General features: G+C 45.3%; 1 protein-coding gene across 1 annotated transcript in view; it reads right to left on the reverse strand.

Moving 5' to 3' along the window:
- Positions 1-20,126, reverse strand: part of WDR75 (WD repeat domain 75) — a 226,571-nt gene that overhangs the window by 179,235 nt on the left and 27,210 nt on the right. The window contains exon 5 of the mRNA XM_085648822.1: positions 632-756. Coding sequence (XP_085504948.1) covers positions 632-756 — 125 coding nt within the window. The remainder of the gene's footprint in view (positions 1-631; positions 757-20,126) is intronic.

A 20,126-nucleotide genomic window follows, 5' to 3' on the forward strand; every position in this document is an offset into this window, starting at 1 on the left:
GGAAGTTAAGCCAGGTGCAAAGTTGTTTCAACACTAAAAGCCAACAAAGCGCATGCATCTTAATGCATGTGTGCGCATGCCAGTGTCAACACAGGTTGCCTTAGGCAATAGCTCGGAATTTTAAAAAAGAGACCTGGTGGCTTTACCAATGCTTTATCTAATGTGGTGGAAAACCTCCACGCGGGGGACACTAAACCAAGCGCACCATCATGTTTATTGGGGTCCAGCTGGAGACCATGAAGTACTTTATTTGATTCTATTGCCCCTGTAAAAGTACATATAACCAGGATTCCACTGCTAGGCACACATTACCAGCACTATGAGAATTGCTCTATGTAGGGAACAAAACTGAATTAGGTTTGAAAAAAAAAACTAGTAGCTAATGTCCACAAATTAGAGCAAAATCACCAGAACCAGCATGATATGGGTTCTGCTCCACATACAAGGCTATGTAAGAACAAGAAAAAATAAACTCAGCACTGCACAAGTTATGTTTGCTTTAGGCATGTAGCCTCAATTACAGAAAAGAAAAAAGACAACAAGCACATCTTTTGTTCCTTAAGTTAGCTACTGGCACCAGGCAGAACGGGTGTTCTTTTACTCGTGGGAAGGAAAAGAAAAGTTCTCTCACATCACGCCCGAATGCTGTACACTTAGGCGACCGGCTTATGTCTTCTAAAATCACCGATAGCTCCTTTGCTTCCACCTCTTGTTCTGTGGATTTTGGCAGTTTCACAGAAACCAGCTGGAAAATCCCTGGTAAGGAAGGAAACAATGTTATTATTAAATCTGTATTCAGCTACATTGGATACACAAGAAATTAGCACACTTGCAGCTAAGCTCCTATGGTAGGATTTGCAGGTAAAAACAAAAATCAAGATGTCACTGCAGGGGCCCAATGGTTTAAGAATACAGATATCTGTTCATTTTGAAGGAAAAGCTGTAAATGGTCTAGAGCAGTGGACTTTGTTACCGCCCCCCTCCCTGAAAAAAGAAAACAATGTGCCCCCCCCCCCGAATTTTCCACTATTAGGCTATAAAATTGACAATGTTTGAATATATCTAGACTTATTTAAACATTGAAGTTAAGTTCTGCTACTGTTTTAAAAATGCAATTAAATGCATGATTGCCAAACATACTATTCTGGTCAGGAAGGCCTTACTAACATGTAAAAGCATCCACAGTGTGATTATTAGAAATGAGGGTGGGGGTTTTGAAGACCATTTGTAGTCCCTTCCCTTATGACATACTCCCAGCTAGGATATAATTGACCAAATATGTTAGTGATGGCAGATTATAGAGCTGTTTTCAGCATAATGCTTCTTTTGGCCTGAGCCTGGCGCTCCCGCCCGCCGCCCCCAAATCCCTTCCCCCACCCAGTTTGAAGACCCCTGCTCTTCAGTGTTGCAGGTCTGTTTGCTTAACTTGATTATTAAACATAAGGATCCATCTCTTTAGGGAAAAAATGGTAATTCAAAAAACCTGGGTTCAAAGAAACGGGGATAAATGGGTGTAGGTGTCCCACAATGGTTGGACACACACAAAGTTGTTTAAATACCCCTCACACCCCAAGAACGACCCATGGTGTTGTGCTACATCATAGGGGCCTTGCAACAACGGGTGGTTATGCCTACGATGTGTATACAGGAAATACTATTCCGATAGTTCACATCGGGTCCTCACTTCCGGTTGACGGGATTTTTCCACTCGATCAGGTCTAGTCTTCCGTCTATCCCTGAACCGGAAGCCTTTGTAGTACACCAGGTGCAGCGAGTTTCCCTGTAATTCAACAATAGCTGGCTTTATTTAAATTGAGCACTTTAGAACTTTCTCCGCATATCGACGGAACCTCAGGATGGATGCACATTAAGCTATTGGCAGTTTAAGGATACGCGAGTACGACATAGCCGCTCGAGGATACCGGACACTGCATTTCTCAAGGAGTATTCAGGAGATAACAGCCATTTCTCCTTTTCCATTCTCTTTCCAGCATTGAGGCTCCTTATTGTTTTCTCCACCCGCCCTAAGGTTCATGAGGCAACACCTCACGTACACTTAAGTATGTATTCAATACACCACTGGGTCTCTCTCTATTTTAGAGTATAGTCCACGCATTTTACAGAGTGTGTGTTTTCTGTTATCTGTTTGTAGTGTCTTGTATGTCTCTATTTTCTTGCAGGTCACCGCACCTTTTTCTGCATCAGTTAAGAGTTATGGCTAACTATCATGTTTTTGTCACGTTTGTGGCACACCTCTTATGTTTGCAGGTATAATGACTATTTTTCCTGGGAAACTAAACGAGTACTTGTCTTTATTTTTTCCTCTACAGAACATATACGCATACCATTAGGTACTGTATTTTTCGCATGATTAATTGCATTTTCTCACTTATGTTTATAGTATTTTCATAAGTGCATACTTTCTCACATAGGAGGGATCTCAGCCCTGTCCTGATGAAGATGCTTTGCATCGAAACATGTTGACAACATACTAGGAGTAACCGCACATTGAGTAGGAAGTCTCCGCACCACCTTTTTACTAGTACCAGCCCCCCTTGACTTATTAAAGTTTTTTTGTCCTAAGGGGCCAGGTCCTTTTTAATCTCACATTCACCCCAGACCCTCCCATTGCACTACACAACACTTTATCATCAGTGCTCCCACGTATTCGTAGGTCGTAGCACGCCCCGTCCCGCAGCGGGGCGGGAAGACCCCTATGATGAAGCACGACACCATGGGTCATTCTTGGTGTGTGAGGGGTATTTAAACAACTTTGTGTGTGTCCAACCATTGTGGGACACCTACACCCATTTATCCCCGTTTCTTTGAACCCAGGTTTTTTGAATTTCCATTTTTTCCCTAAAGAGATGGATCCTTATGTTTAATAATCAATCTAGAGTGGAGGGCGTATCCGTCTCCTGAGCCCATGTAGGGCCTTCCCTCTACATTCCCTAATCTTGTTATCATTAGCTGTTTGCTTAACTGTCAGGGGTTTCTCACTTTGGTGGTAGTAATAATTGGGCTCATAGCAATTCTCCCACGTGGGTACTCTCCACCACTGGAGGGACCCTTCCATATGACTTGTTGTTTCGAGTTGGTTTTGTTTCCTGTTGGGTCTTGTATCTACAAACATATCTTCAATGTTCTGTTCTTGTTTGAAGTCAAAAAACGGTTTCCTGAATTGAGCTTTGCTGGTGTTAAGGATGTTCCAGAGTTAATGATATTTTTTTTAAACACTATTAGACAGCCATGAATATGCGGTTACACGAGCAAGTTTCATTAGGTGGCTGCTCAATAGTTTCTATTAGTGATCCCAGGGTGTTTTTGATTGCTCAACTTTTGTGTCCTTCTAATCGTTCATTCAGTGTACTTCCTTTCAGTTAGCTTGTCTGACAAGACTGCTGTATGTTCACTGTATCTGGGAATTCTTAACAGTTTCTACTTAACTGGAAGAACTGGCAAGGGCAAAAGCTCTGCCCATAGACACACCATGTAATTTGTGGTAAATTGTTCCTCCATATTCAAAGCGTTTTCCTTTTAGCACTAGGGTTGCAAACTCCATTGCGGATTGGATTGTGGTTATTTAATCCCACTCACTAATGTGAAGGAGCTCCTCTAGGACATGTAAAGTGGCAACCTGTGGTATACTTGGCAGCCAGTGGTATACTTGTTTAGAGTTCTTTTACATCAAGACTCATTACATGTTCGTTCACTTTCATGGTTCAAACATGTTTGTCATGCCAAGGTTCACAACAACCTTGGTAAACCTCAAATATGAGGGCATTTTCCTCAGACCATTGGTATCTAAAAATTCACGAAACATTAAAGGGTTCTAAAATTGATACTATCCCAGATATTATAGGATGGACTGAGGGCTTTTGTTTGTTGGGTCAGGTGTAAAAACGTAGGACATCGTGTTTGTTGACTAAGAATTCACGCTCCGGTTCCCATAATCCATCACTCGCTTTAGCTTTCCACACCCAAACCCACAATAACTGAATAATTCCGTTGTTGGGTCCTTTGCACTAATCTTATAGCTTTGCCAGTCAGAGAGGAGCCTAGTGATTTCCTCCCTATATGCTACACTTGTCTATGTTACAATTGCTTCCTCAACGTCAGCTGATTTTATTAAAAGTTCTGCACTCCTGTCGTCTGGGTCAGGGCCAGCCCCAGGGCTCTAGCTCTCTTTGCCAGGACATCATGCTTACCGGGGTAGGGTCCTAGATTTAGCCAGTATGTACCCCATTGTTTCTGGGTGGAGGCCTGGTATTTCTGGCATGTTTATGGGCCTACTGCAGAGGTCTTCAACCTGTGGGTCGAGCTCCCACAAGAGGGAGGAGGACTGCAAAAACTGATATTAGGGGAAGGTGGGGACAAAGATTCTAAAAAGAGGAGCATTTATCCCCTGGTAAGCAGAGAACATACCGTGCTGAATAAAGTGCTATATTAGTGAACATTGAAGTGGCAGTGAGTCTCTCTGTAATGGGCCATCAGTAACTTCTTCTGTAACTTACTCCTTGGCTGGGAGTAGGTTTCAAAATGTGGGGGGGGCAAACTACCCCGAGGCCCCTCCTAACTGCTGATAAGGATCTCACTGTGAATACTTTTAAAGTAGAGATTTGACTGCCAAAAAAAATGTAGGCAATCATGTACCTGACGGCATTTTTACAAAGGTATTACTTAATAAATTCAACGCCTAACAAGTTAAATGCAGTGCTGTCAACTTTATAGAAGAATATTTTGTAAATTGCCATTTAGGAAATTATTAATTTGCATAGTCTGTTTTTTTATATGGAGAGCAGAGGGTTCGAGAGTGGGAAGGAGGTGAAGGGCACAGCATTACAAAGTGTGAAGACCATTAGCTAATTAAGAGCAAGATGTCATCGAATTAAAGGGCACCACTTGGGTGCTCTCAAATTGCACCTGCCATGCTGGTCTGAAAAACTTGCCGATGTCAAAACTTCAAACAAAAACCTAACGGGAAACTGATAAAATCTTATGTAGGGGGATATATAATAAAATCATGATTATAAACTAAAATAAATTGCACAACACTGGCACCCGTTAAAGATTTAACTGTAAGGTCATACAGCCAGTATTATTTTTGCTTTTTGAAATGCAAATAATAAAAAAATGAAACTCTAGGTGCCCCGATAAGAAAAGCAGTGCGAGGGTCAATCTTTTAAAGTTCAGAGACTCGAATGGACAGAGCTATGTGAAGTGTTAACAAGTCCATGCTGGTGAAGGGGGGAAATGGGCACAGAGACGGACTAGGAAGCTCAACTCGAGGGACCAGACAAAGCGAAACACAACCAATAGTACAAAACAAAAATAAACAGCATGTGCACCAATCGGCCCACATCCTTGGTTGCTTAAGATTATGGCAAACTAATGCCCATCCATTCCACTTATGAAATAATTTAGTCTTCAAAAGCCATGCAACTTTTATTTAATGAGGCAACTTTATTCATTACATACAGAATGCTACCGGTTTTGAGTTACGAAACATTACTTGTGACCAGAAAGGATTTAACATGCAGAAGGACGTGAAGATTTACCATTTTTATTCTAATTGGTGATAGGATCATGAAGACAAATGGTGACTCCACATCAAAATCAATGCAAAACAAACAACGGTAAATAAATCAGCGAGTAATTTGCAAGCATAAACACTGGGATTAAAAGTGCACTCTTGGACAATTGTTCGGCTAGTAGGTTACAAATAGTGAAAGATATGCACATTGATATAATGTTAATGCCGGCAGAAGTTGTTTTCAACTGTTAATTGCAACTGGTGTAATCATACAGAATGTAATACATACTAGAACTCCGCATCTTGTTGTAGAGAAATGGAGCATTACAAAACTGTGGCCTTACTGATAATTTGCCAGATGGGTTACCTCGTCAAAACAAAAAAAATGGATGGCTCTTTGAACTAACATCACCAAATAATAAGTATTACCAAGAGAGCAATAGCAAGTTAATTTAACAAGCAATTCAAATTGAGTGCACTGAAAACTAAACCCAATCCGTTTCACTTCATCTAATGTATAAACACAATTGCTTGCTACGGATTAGAAGGATTCAACAAGTCTTCAGAGGGAAAAAAGCAGAAAATCGTTAATGATACCAGAGTGTACTTTTTATTTTTTTTACTTTTCATATGCAGTCAGCCAAAATATATTTTCACTGATGGCGAGTTAAAAAAATACTGTAGGGCAGAATAAAGACACCAACAACATTTAGTAGCCCTTTGCATCGTTTTACGTATAGTTATACATAATATTGTGCTATCCTTCAGTTCGGTTTTACTAGTCTGTTATATGCATGTTTAATTATTTGCAGGACCACTTTGTATTTTTTTGATTTGGTAATTTATTTTTATTTTGTTTGTTGGCGGATAATTGGTTTTGGGAGGGAAAAGGATGGGAAGCGGTTTTAAATTGATTAAAACGTCTACGAAATTTCATAATATGTTAATTATATGTTTTACTTATTTAATAGATCGTTTTTAAACTATGGTAATAATTTTTTCATTGGTTAGCTAGATAATTGACCGCGATTGAGAAAATCTCACATCATGGTTCTTGACACTGTGAAGTTTATTTAGATCCTTCCTTTAGAGCAACATTGTAAATTAGATTAACCATGGACATGACAGCATTACAGCAAGTTCAAATCATTGGCTTATTTGCATGAGGAAGGGAACCCTTCCACACAAAGACCATTTTTGACAACTGATGTTCGACTTGTTGAACAACTGCACCAAGATACTACAGAAGAGTGATCCTGAAGAAAGATGTATACTTGAAAAGATGAAGAAAATGTCAACTAATACACCCAATGAGAAGCCTGGGCACAGCGTGGCGATTTTAATTATCAGTAATCCATGTTGAATTATATTTGTTATTCCCAAAAATGCATCATTTTAAAACAGCTTACAGGGTATAAACAAAATCTACACGCAAGGCAAATTATTTTTAATATTATATTATGTACCAAACACCTGCTCTTGTTTATCAAGTGGATGATTTCACTAGAAAAAGAACTCTGTTCCAGGTATTCACAATTATATCTGAAGCTTACAGTTGTCCCCAAGCACAGTTAAAATAAAAGTTTAGACATTATGTAGGAAACAGAAACATGTTTTCCTGTGAGCCAGTTCCAACAGTGGCAAAATTAATTTTATTTCTTCAAAAAGCCCATACTGTACTAGTTTGCCTGTTCTGGCTATGAACCCTGGGTGCTATAGATAAATTGAAACAGCAAAGTGATAAGAATTACTGTTTGTGGAAGAGATTCTGCCACTGTTGTAGTACTATAGGTTTTGTTTACAGGTACTGAATGGCAAATGTTATCAACAATTTTGTAAATGGGAACGTGCAAACGCCTTGGACTGCTGAGCTCACTTTAAAAAAGCCAGAGACCAGAATAATTACCAACTACTACTTTTTTTTTAAATGTATTTAGAATGTTTTATGAAGCGCAAACAAGGGTATCAGAGAGCTGTACATAGGGTTGACTGGACAAAAAGATAGACATCAAAAGTAAGAGACACAATGGGCTGTTGAAACATATCAAACTAAAAGTCTGTCATTCCATTAATAGGCACTGATCTAGAGTCTTCATGGTGGGTATTCTGCTGCTGCTCTGAAATTATTCAGATCCAATTACCCAGGGGAGCAATGTGTGAGTGGGGTACTCCTGTAAAGGAAGTGCTTCTGACCAATTTAGATATTGCTAACGTGACGATCGTGGAGTCCTGGGGAGAGGCTCCCCGAAAGACTATGAAAGGAATCCATTAGTTAGGATCGTTTTCGCTTTTTTTTAGGTGGGTCAATGGGTTTGATCGCACCGTAGGTGGTTAAGGGGGTGGCGCCGATCCAGAAAAGGAGCATGTGTACGTTTTTTGTTTTTTGAGTCCAAGAGGTTCAAGCTGAGAGAGTTTGCACTTCTTCGGTAGCGGCTGCGACCTGAGATTTGAATATTTTCTGCCAGGTAACTTGGTTTGTTAAAATGTAATGCTTTGTGTGCGAGACAAGCAATTTTCAGTTGGGTTCTTGCCTTGAGGGAAAGCCAGTCTAGATACCCAAGGAAAGGGCCCCATTGGTCCCTGACATTTCCCTACCTGTAACGCCGATAAATGTAGTATTTAGGGGCACCCTGAACCTACCTTCCCCAGATCCAGATTCCGAAACGAGAAGAACAAGAAGAAGGAAGACCTGCTGTGCAGCTGCTAACAAGAGGACAACACCAACTGACTTGGAACCAGCCCTATAGGCCTGTCGACCCTCGAACCTGCTCCTGCTAAATCCCGGCGTCTCCTGTGGTCAGCAACCTCGATAACCCCGGAGGACCCGACTGCCTTGCGCATCCAAAGACTGGGACTCACCACGAGCAGTGGTTCTGCTCAAACAACCCCTGGTGCCAGCCTGGAACCGCGAATCCACACACACACTGCACCCGCCGAGCCAGGCCTGTGCCTGAGTGAACAAAGATCACGAGAACGTCCCCCCGGCGACTGATCACAAATCCAGCCCCTCCCTCCTCTCCCCCTCCCAAGGGCGCTCCCGACGCCTGCAGCCTCAAAACCATGGACCCCTCTAACCGCGACCAGAAGAGGGTAAGATTTCCCAACACCAAAAGACACCCCTGCACCCGGCACCCCACAGCCCCCTGTGCCAAACTCCTGGGTGTCTACCTAACCTACAACTTCCCAACTTACCTCTCGAAGTGGTGGTCGCACCTGAAGAATCTCCGTCCCCGAGTTTGCAGCCTTTTTTCGTCTTGCAGCTTTCCCATTGAAATACATTGAGCGCCAGACAGCTCAAAAGCACCCTGCACCCAGCCGCCCGAGTGCCCCTGGAAGTGCAGCATCTGTTCTACTCTTCTTCCCCACTTGCCCTGTGTAAGTGACCAGGAGCCCAGCTCCCACAGCCGCGTGGCCTGCCTGCTAGCAGTCACCAACCAAAAGCCCCCTGGCCGCCATAGGCTAACATTGGGCTTACTCTCTGCACCCGGCTGCCGCCGAGTCTATCCCCAGAACCATAACTCTGCCAGTCACGTACTTATCTGAAAGCCGATAACTTACATTTTCTCCATAGGGTTACATGTCTAAGTGTCGATTTTCGAAACATACAAATATTCCTTAAAAATAACCTGTGTAACAAAAACAATTTCTTTCAACTGTTTACAGGAGATGCACCAGGGCTGAATCCAGGATCCAGCCCTGAGTAAGAAAAACCTATGCCAAGTAATTGATATTACATTTACTTAAAGATTCCCATTGAGCTCAATGTTATAATTGTGTTTAAATGGTGTTGCCTATTGCAACAACTGTAACTGTTGCATTTAAAAATCTACTGCTTATTGAAAGTATTCTAGAGCATCTCATTCTGAGAAAGGATTTTTATACCTACTTGTGGTTCTAAAATAAAACCACTATATTTTTATTAAAAAAACCATTGGCCTAGAGTTCAGTTCTTGAGTGTGCGAGACCATTTGCTGACTGTGTGTACAACAAATGCTTTACACTGTCCTCTGATACTGCCTTACTGCTCGACCAAGCTACCACTTTAGAGAGTAAGGTTATATCTAACGTTAACCTCTGCCAAACCTCTGGGGACTGTTGGACTGTACACACCGAACCTTACTTTGGTGCAGTATATACAGAGCCACTTTCTTACAGTGGCTCCATATATAGATTAAAGAGTGTGGGGGCAAATGGTCGACCATTGAGGGACTCTGCGCCTCATTGGTGAGCAGTCAGATAATGAGTTGCTTAGTTTAATGCGTTGAGCGATTCTGCAAGAAGGATGCGAACCATGAGAGCACTTTCCCAAACAACCCCATTCCGTTTGCTAGTACTTTTTAAAAATAAATCTTTAACATTTTCTCAGTACATCTGATCATTACAGATATTACCATCAAATATAACGCAGTTTGTCATATATTTCTTATGCCGTGGATCTGTTCCTCATCATAGCGTGGCCTTATGTTGTTACGGTCTGTTGACAGTAAGGGGGGGGGTTGCATTTATGTTCCTGTCTTGCTCTCTTTGCTTTGCCATTATTTATTTCTCACCCTTTGTTTTAATGTACCCTATATGCAGCCCACGGCCCCCAAACCGTGTCCCATTTTCGTGGCCAACCTCTGGCTTTAAATGTTGCTTTCTCTGCTCCCGAGCACCAGTCCAAGTCATCTTCCCAATCCCTTATGTCTGGAATTCGATTTGCCCCCCCCCAGTCTGGCTACATTTCTTTTTGCCACAACTGCCGCTATAATAAGCCATTTTAATGCATACTTGGACCATTTTGTCTGGTCTTGCTAGTAAGAGCCATTGTAGCTCCAATGGAATATCTAAGTTGGTGACCTCAGTCACGACGTTAATTACTGCCGCCCAAAAATTATGGATTATGACACTTCCAAATTATGTGGCAAAAGAACCGAGCTCCCCACAGCCTCTCGCACAATTTGTGTCCCAGTCGGTGCAGTACTGTTCTGGAAGCGTACGACCAGTGGAAGATGCGAAATTGTACGAGACAGAATCTGGCCCTTATTGCTACCTCCTTCAGGCTCTGTACAGCTTCCTGCCAATCGTCATCTTCTAGGAATCCTAGCTCCATTTCCCATACTCCCCCCTCAGGGTGGCTATCGGGATAGGTGAGTTGTATATGATTTTTAGGTCTCGCCTGACCCAGCGCATGCGCTGGTCTGGCGAGACTTATTGAGAGGGCTCCAAAAAGTGCTACCAGGCCAGCCTAGGGCTACAGTGCAAGTGCGCGGGCGCGCGCGCCACTTTTACCGCGATTACTTTCACTTTTACCGCGATTACTTTCACCGCGATTACTTTCACTTTAGCGACCGCACGGCCGCTTTGATGTTTGATCGCGATCACTTTCACTTTTGCGGCCGCACGGCCGCTTGGCATAGCCAATAGGTCTCGCTTTTGGGACCTTATAAGTGTTTAGTTATGCATCTGTTGCATGGCTAAACACTTATAAGGTCCCAAAGGCGAGACCTATTGGCTATGCCAATGCTTGTTCTATATATTAGGGAGGTGGCCTTGGTCGTCAGAGGGACGATCAACTACCTATCTTTTAGTGGCGAGTGTTCTGCCAGAATTTACCATTCCCTGAGATGCAGGCCAGGGTAGGTCCTAATTGGAGGTATATGCATCTTTCCGAGCCCGTTAATTCATATTCTTGTTGTAGTGTTTCAAACTTTAACTGTGCCTGTCCCCTCCAGATGTCGCCCAGGCTCTAGATTCCCAGCAATTCCCTTTTTTTTTTTTAAACTGACAGGGCCCCCAATTCTCGTAACAGGTCACTGTCTCAGAGTGTTCCTCCCTGTCAACTTCTATCCCATCCTAGGTGTTTGATGGGAGGGGGCTTTCCCTACGGTAGAGTGCTGCTAGATATCCCCTCTCTCCCATAGCCCAGTGGTCACCTCGGAAGGGCGGGTTGTTCCGATCCGTAAATGCCCAGTCGATCGCCACTGTCAATTGGGAGGCCCAGTAGTACTTTCTAATGTCCAGAACTGCGAGCCCTTCATATATTCCTCTTTGTAGCTTACAAAGTGCAATTCCCGAACAGCCTCCGTCCCATAAGAGCTTTCGTAGCTCGCTATCCATGGCCTGGAATACAGACTTCGGTATTTTGTATGGGTTATTTTGTAAAACAGAGTAATCTGAGCAGTGACATTTTAAAAATCACTGCCCTGCCCATCAGTGAAATTGGCAGCTTCCTCCAGCATTTCACATCACTCTTTAACCGATGTATCGGAGGGTGTAGGTTTCCTTCCAGGAAGTCTTCCTCTCGTTGCAATTTGTATACCCAGATAGGATTGACAGTTAGTGGTATCGTCTCGATCAGTCTCTGAGGGACGGCGCCTTTTAATAGAAAGATCAGGGACTTATTCCAGTTGATCGCATTCCCAGAATAGCTGCCAAACAGCTGGAATATATGTAACACCCTGAGCACCGAACTCTAAGGGTTAGTCAGATACAGTAGCACATCGCATATAGGGATATTCTGTCCTCCCAAGCTCCTCCATCCCTTATTCCTGATAGGAATTTGCGCGTCCAGGGACAGAAGCACCGCGTCCTCCCTTTGGTTCGCTTTGGTCCAATGTATCACCCCATATCATCTCCTTAGATTAAGTCTCCATGAACACATGCCACTTGTAGGATCGCATCCCTGTCTCTATAGTTCAGAATCCTTGCAATTATCGTTCGAGGCGGTGCTCCCATTCTTGGTTTTGGTGCTCTGTGTGCCTGTTCAACTGTAAAATAGTTTGATAGGCGTTTATGGCATAGATGATGTAGAATGAGATCCTCCAAGGTCTACGCTCTGACCCTCCATTCCCTCCGGGACGCCCACTACCCGTATGTTGCATCTTGCTCACCCATCCTTTTCTACGAGCTTTGCTGCCATTGTGCCTTGTTGCTGCTTTAATTAGTGAATTTGCTCCTCTAATTTCTGTGTGGTGGTTTGTAGCCGTGTTAGGTTTCACTCCGCTGTTGTAACTTTCAGTTATTTTCCGAAAGTCTGCTCTCAATAAGTTTACCTCCAGGCTAACCGTGTCGATCTTGGGTTCGATAGTACCTCTGATCTGTTATGGCCGCCATTACGTCCGTTAGCAAGGGTTCCGTCACCCCCCCCCCCCCCCCCAATTCCTCCGTCTGTGTTCCTGGGGCCACTACTGGGGGTTTTGCGACTGCGTAGTTCATCTTGTTGACTTGTATGGGGTGGAGAACGCCTTTGGTTTCACCACTTATTATTAGTTGGGAATCTAGGAGGTATTCTACGACCTTGTGTGGTAGTCACCCCTGTATAGTGTCCTTTACTATTCCAGGTGTCTTCTATAAAACTCCAGGTGTTGCCATGCCAGACCAACAGCACTTGGTTTTGCCTCTTCACCTGGTTGCCTTCGTTTTCCCAGCCGGACGGCCTTTGACTGCTAGCAGTCAATAGGTCTTTATCCGGTTTTAATTTGGGGTGACTATACTTTTGATAGAGTGGTCCGTCAGCCAGAGCACTTGCACGGTGCTCTCATGGCTTCAGCTGTCACCACGTCTGGTTTTATGATTGTTGGCCAGTTTTAGCCTATCTGGTTTCACTGTCTGCAGGTCGGGGTGGGGTGCCTCTGTATTCCACTGATCCTCCCACCAGCTTAACCCCTTTGCTGCCAGGCCTTTTCCCCTCCTGAGCCACGCCTTTTTTTGGCTATTTGGGGTAGTGCGCGCTGAGACCCCTGTAACTTTTTGACCACATAAGGTATCCATGCCAAATTTGCGTCCTTTTTTGCCAACATCGTGGGGATTCTAAAGGTACTCAGGGTTTGTGGATTCCCCTGGAGGGGTCACAGAAATAAACCAAAATACAGCAAAATTTAGTTTGGGGGGGGGGGGGGAGGGGGATTGGAAAAACGGGCTGCAAATGAAAGCATCTGGGTTTTTCCCTGCAAATGTTATCAAAAAAGGGTTTGTGGGGCTGAAATCCCCACTTTCCCAGCTTTTAGGGGATACCAGACTTGTCAGAAACCCAACATATTTTACACACTTGGCATTTTTCTGGGACATAGCCTATTTTTGCTATTTTTTGTGCTTTCGACCTCCTTCCAGTTAATGGTAGAAATGAGTACAAAAGCAATAATGGATCCTGGAAAGCTATACATTTTAGAGAAGTAGACAAAATTCTGAATTCAGCAAGGGGTCATTTGTGTAGATCCATCAAGGTTTTTTTATAGAAACTAACAGTTAAATATAGGATAAATTGAAAATTTGTTAAAAAAAAAAAAGCCTTGTGTCAACGTTTTCACCTGCAACAACTTCTAATAAGGACGGCTCTTTGAAAGCAATATACAGTTGCATCCGCTGGACATTACTGGTTGTGGGGATATATAGGACTTGTAGGTTCACCAAGAACCCGACGAACCCAGAGCCAAAAACTGAACAGCACCTTGCAATGGTTTTTTATTATGTACCGGGTATATAGTAATTATTCTGTAAAAATGTGTACAACGAAAAATCGGTATGAAAAACACCTATGCATTTCTGAAATGGGAACAAAATATAGCGTTTAGAAACAGTAGATATTTGCACATTTCCGAAACTGGGAATACTCATACTAGCATGAGAATTATCAGTCATTTTTTAGAATGATTTTTTTTACACAATGTCTTTCATTTGGAAGGCAGAAATGCATCGAAAGTCAATAGGTAATAACAGTTCCTTTACAAATCTGAATTACCCCAAGTCTCCCAATAAAAATGGTACCTCACTTGTATGGGTAGGCATAGTGCCCACGACAGGAAATGGCTCAAAACCCAATGTGAACACACCACATTTTCACAATGCAAAATTACCCTTTTTTAGCGAAGTGCCTAGCTGTAGTTTTTTAACCCTAGCTCTGCCGGCACCTAAAGAAACCTAGCAAACCTATACATTTTTGAAAACTAGACACCCAGGGGAATCCAGGATGGGGTGACTTGACCACCTCTCACCAGGTTCTATTTCCCAGAATCCCTTGCAAATCTAAACTTTTGTTTAACAAAACCACATTTTCCCCACATTTCTGTGGTGGAAAGTTCTGGAATCTGCGTGGATCCACAAATTTCCACCCACCCAGTGTCCCCCAAAGTCTTCCGAGAAAAATGGTACCTGGGAAGGGGTTTTCATCCCGATATGCCCCTAAAGGTGCAGAAAGACTGGCTATTTTTTGTGGGGGTGGAGGGCATTGGTATGACCATTTTGGGCAGCCCCCACCCCCACGCATAAAAAAAAAACCTGCGTACTCGCTGGCGCCTAGTGGGCTTCCGGGGCAGATCAGGGGCCACTGCCACCATCTGCCCTCCTGGGGGGAGGGGGGGGGGCAGAAAGACTGGAATTTCTCTGGGGGTGGGGTGGGGGTATTGTCATGCCCATTTTGGGGAGCCCCTACCCCTACACTAATAAAACTAAAAAATCCATGGTTTCTAATGGGCTACAGCTCCCATCTGCCTCCTGGGGGGCAGAAATACTCATTTTTGTGGGGCGGAGGGTGGGGGCATTGGTGTGCCCGTTTCGGGCAGCCCACACCCTAACAACAATTGCGCAAAAAAAACTCCCTGGTGGAAAGTGGGCTTTCCGCCCCTCTGGGGGAGGGTGAGGGGCAGAAAGACTAATGATTGCGGGGGTGGGGGCAGAAAGGCTGTAATTGGGCGCAGGAGGGTGGGGGCATTGGCGTGTCTCTTTCGGGCAGCCTCCACCCTAAAAAAAACATTCTAAAAACAAATCCCTGATGTTTAGTGGGCTTTCTGCCCCCCGAAGGAGCAGATTAGGGGTCAAATCCCCATCTGCCCCTCAGAGGGGGAAGAAAGACTAATGAATGTGGGGGGTGGGGGCATGGGCATGCCCGTTTTGGGCAGCCCCCACTTTTATTTTTACTTTCCAAAAAAATCCCTGGTGTGTCTAGTGGGCTTTCCACCCCCCGAAGGGGCAGATTAGGGGCCAATGCCCCATCTGCCCCCGGGGGAATGGGGGGGGGGGGGGGGGAAGGACTAATTGGGGGACGCTACGGGCATAAGCGGGGCCGCCATCTGGGGGGGGGGGGGTTGGAGTACGGTCAGCGGGCTAGTGGTTGCGCCCCTGACCGTATAATTGGAAGGGCCGGCGCGGGACTACGCCCTTCAGAGGCTTAAGCCGGGAGAGCTGCTGCTGTTACTTTGCACATCTATCTTGCTATTTGCACAGTGATTTGGTTTAAATAAGTGAGTCTTGCTGATCTTTAAATACAGTTTGTTTTAATTTACTCTCTTGGAACTGCTGCTATTTTTATCATCTACCTCATTTTAAGCATATAATTTTTGGTATCAGGAGCTATTACAAGGGATACACTTCCCGGTTGGGTTTTAGAGCGGGGGGGCGCTACGGGCATAAGCGGGGCAGCCATCTTGGGGGAAGTACGGTCAGCGGGCTAGTGGTTGTGCCCCTGACCGTATAATTACAAAAGCCGGCGCGAGCGCGCCGCTGGCGCGCCAAAGGCAAGCCCGTCTGCGCCCGTCCACGCCATTCCAGCGCCAGTACCCCTGCCGGTTTTGGAAGCGGTAAACCAGCCACGGTACAATTTAAGTGATTATCTAAAATGAATATGCTACTTACCAGTATGCATCTGTTCTTGGCATGTAGGACTGCTGACATTCATATCTGTGCATAGATCGCCGCCTAGTGTTGGGTCCGGATGTTTGCACGTTGTTGTCCTGGAAGAGTCTTCGAAGTATCCTGGGATAGGTGACTCCTCCCCTGGACTACAGTGCGCATGGGCATCCTCTCCATCCTCAGATTGTTTTTCGCCATTGTGGCAGTGATGGAGTAGATACAGAAAGTGATGACCATGCTTTACAGTAATTCTGAGAGCTGCAGCTGCTACAGGCGCCGGGGAGGAGGGAGGGCGATATGAATGTCAGCAGCCCTACATGCCAAGAACAGATGCATACTGGTAAGTAGCATATTCAGTTCGAGGCATGTGGGCTGCTGAATTCATATCTGTGCATAGAATATACAGCAGTGCCCTCTTATTAGCGGCGGCTACCAGTGCCAGCTGCAGCGGTCTGAAAAAGAGTTTTGAGAACAGCCTGTCCTACAGCTGCCTGCTGTTTTGATTGCACATCTACACAATAGTGTTTGGTAAATGTATGTGTAGTGGACCAGGTGGCTGCTCTACATATATCATGCAAAGGAATGTTACCTAGGAAAGCCATGGAGGCCCCTAACTTACGTGTTGAGTGGGCTCGTGGGGGAATCGTTAAAGTGCGTTTAGCCTTTTGATAGCAAATTTGAATACAAATAACGATCCATCTGGCTATACCTGCTTTGGAGATAGCGTTACCTTTGTGGTGTGGGGCAAAGGCAACGAAAAGTTATTTTGTTTTCCTAAAGGGTTTGGTCCTGTCGATATAATACATGAGGGCCCTTTTCACATCTAGTGTATGGAGTGCCCTTTCTGCGACAGTTTGTGGGTTTTGAAAGAAAACAGGCAGTTCAATAGTTTGATTCATGTGGAACTGCGATATCACCTTGGGCATGAATTTGGGGTTGGTACGTAGTACGACCCTGTTGGCGTGAACCTGTATAAATGGCTCTTGAACAGTTAGTGCCTGGAGTTCACTAACTCTTCGTAAAGAAGTTATCGCTACTAGGAAAGCTACTTTCCAGGTAAGAAATTGAAGCTCGCATGAGTGTAGAGGTTCAAAGGGTGGACCCATCAGGCGTGTGAGGACCAAGTTGAGGTTCCACATTGGAGCCGGTGGGTGGCTTGGTGGAATGACTCGTTTGAGTCCCTCCAAGAATGCTTTGATGGCAGGCACTCTGAATAGAGAGAGGTGCTGCCTAGTCTGCAGATAGGCTGATATTGCGGTCAAATGGACACGTATAGAGGTGTACGCCAGATTGCATCGGTATAGGTGTAAGAGGTAACAAATTATGTTTTGGATGGATGCGTCTAGCGGGTTAATGTCATTATTATTGCAATAAATGACGAACCTTTTCCATTTGGCTGCATAGCAAGCTCTGGTAGTGGGTCTCCTGGCCTCCTTGATGATGTCCATACAGTCAGGTGGCAGGTTTAGGTAGCCAAACTCTAGGACTTCAGGAGCCAGATTGCCAGGTTCAACTGTTGCGGATCTGGGTGCTGAATCTCTCCATGGTTCTGCGTCAAATGCGCGGGTTTGATCCGCAGCCTTTGATGCGGCACCACGGAAAGTTCGAGAAAGGTGGTGTACCATGGCTGGCGTGCCCACGTTGGATCAACCAGTACGAGTGTCAGTGAATGTTGTCTGAGTTTGTGTGCCACCAGCGGTATCAGTGGTGCTGGGGGAAAAGCGTACGCAAATCTGCCGGACCAGTTCATCCATATCGCATTGCCCTGCGACTGCGGATTTGGGAACCTGGCGGCAAAGCTTTGGCATTTTGCGTTTTCGCTTGTGGCGAATAGGTCTATCTCTGGATGACCCCATTGCTGGAAGTACGGTTGGAGTACTGATGGGTGTAACTCCCACTCGTGCATCTGGTGGCTGTGTCTGCTGAGCAGATCCGCCATCTGGTTGTCCTTGCCGGGGAGGTGTTCTGCCATGAGGAACATGTTCCTCTGAATGGCCCACTTCCACATGCTCTGAGCCAGATGAGACAACTGTGGAGAGTGTGTTCCTCCCTGCTTCTGTATGTAGTACATGGCAGTCATGTTGTCCGTTCGGATCAACACGACTGTTGCACAAGTGTACTTTGAATGCTTTCATAGCCAGGAAGATTGCCATCAGTTCTAGAAGGTTGACGTGCATCTTCTTTTGTTGTGTTGTCCATAGTCCCTGCACTGTGTAATGGAGTACATGAGCTCCCCATCCCTGGAGAGACGCGTCCGCCGTCAGTATTATTTGTGGGACAGGCTCTTGGAACGGTCGGCCCTTGCAAAGGTTTTGTGGATTCCACCAATGCAGAGAGTTGTATGCCCGACCGCTCACCAACACTAGGTCTTTCAACTGTCCTTGAGCCTGATTCCACTGACGTGCTAAGCACTCCTGAAGCGGGCGCATATGTAGTCTCGCGTGTGGGACTATGAAAATGCAGGAGGCCATCATGCCTATCAACTGCATGAACACTCGCGCGGGAAGGGAGTGTTTTGGTTTGAACTTGGAAATCAGCATTTGCATGCTGTTGATTCTCACTAAATTTGGCTGAGCTGTGGCCGCCAGAGTGTCTATAGTCGCACCTAGGTACTGTTGTACGTGTGCGGGCTGGAGATGGGATTTTGGGTAATTTAGTGAGAAACCCAGACTGTGAAGGAGGTGAATGGTGCGGGACATGTGGCTGGCACATTGCTGGGCTGACTTCGCTTGAACGAGCCAGTCGTCCAGGTAAGGGTAGACGTGTATGTGCTGCCTCCGTAGATGTGCCGCCACAGTAGCTAGGCACTTCGTGAACACCCTGGGTGCTGTTGTCACGCCGAAGGGGAGGACTTTGAATTGGTAGTGCTGCCCTTGAACAGTGAACCTGAGGTATTTCTTGTGTGAGGGGTGAATGGGTATGTGGAAATACGCATCTTTGAGGTCCAGTGTGGCCAGGAAGTCTCCCTGCTTGAGCAGCGGGAGGACTTGCTGTAAAGTGAGCATGTGAAAATGCTCGGAAAGAATGTACTGGTTCAGGGGTCTCAGGTCTAATATAGGTCCGAGTGACCCGTCCTTTTTCAGTATCAAAAAGTACAGGGAGTACACCCCCGTACCTTGCTCGTAGACGGGTACGACCTCTATTGCGCCTTTTAGTAGCATACTTTGCACCTCCTGCTGTAAGAGCGTTAAGTGCTCTGAGGACATAGGACGGTTTTTGAGAGGTATTGTGGGTGGAGTGGAGGTCAATTCTAGGCAGTAACCGTATTTGACAATATCTTTGACCCACCTGTCCGTGGTGATGGAGTTCCACGTGGACAGGAACCTTTGTAGCCTTCCCCCGACAGGTGTTATGTGGTCGGGAGGAAGGGAAGAGGGCGTCACTGCTTGTTCTTGGGGGGAGGACCTGGTGTTGCCGTAGCCGCGTCCTCTGCCTTTTGTGCTGGAGCCACGATATCCACCCCTTGTGTTTTTATCGTAGGTGTTTTGCGTGTTGCCCTTGTTGTATGTTTGCTGTGACCCCTGTCCTCTACCTGCTGCTCTATTTCCGGGGCGACGAAAGGAGCCGCGACGAAAGGACTGCGTTTGTAGGGCCCCCATGGACTTTGCAGTGTCTGTGTCCTTTTTTATTTTCTCTAGGGTGGTGTCAACCTCCGGCCCGAATAAGTAGTAGGGGTTGACAGGTTGGTTGAGGATGCTATTTTGTACCTCCGGTTTGAATCCGGAGATTCGCAACCAGGCGTGTCGTCGCAACATGACGCTAGTGTTTATGGCTCTGGCAGCTGTATCTGCGGCATCCAGTGCACACTTAATGGATGCATTTGTGAGCAGTTGTCCCTCCCGGATGAGGATCTCTGCACCTTCTTTGAATTGGTCAGGGAGATGTTGGAGTAGTTGCTCTAATGTGTCGTAGTGCGCTCTATCGTAGCGAGCGAGGAGCGCTTGAGTATTGGCAATGCGCCATATGTTAGCTGCCTGGGCGGCAACCC

Source organism: Triturus cristatus, chromosome 3_2 (genome assembly GCF_964204655.1).
Source record: "Triturus cristatus chromosome 3_2, aTriCri1.1, whole genome shotgun sequence".
Classification (NCBI taxonomy): Eukaryota; Metazoa; Chordata; class Amphibia; order Caudata; family Salamandridae; genus Triturus; species Triturus cristatus.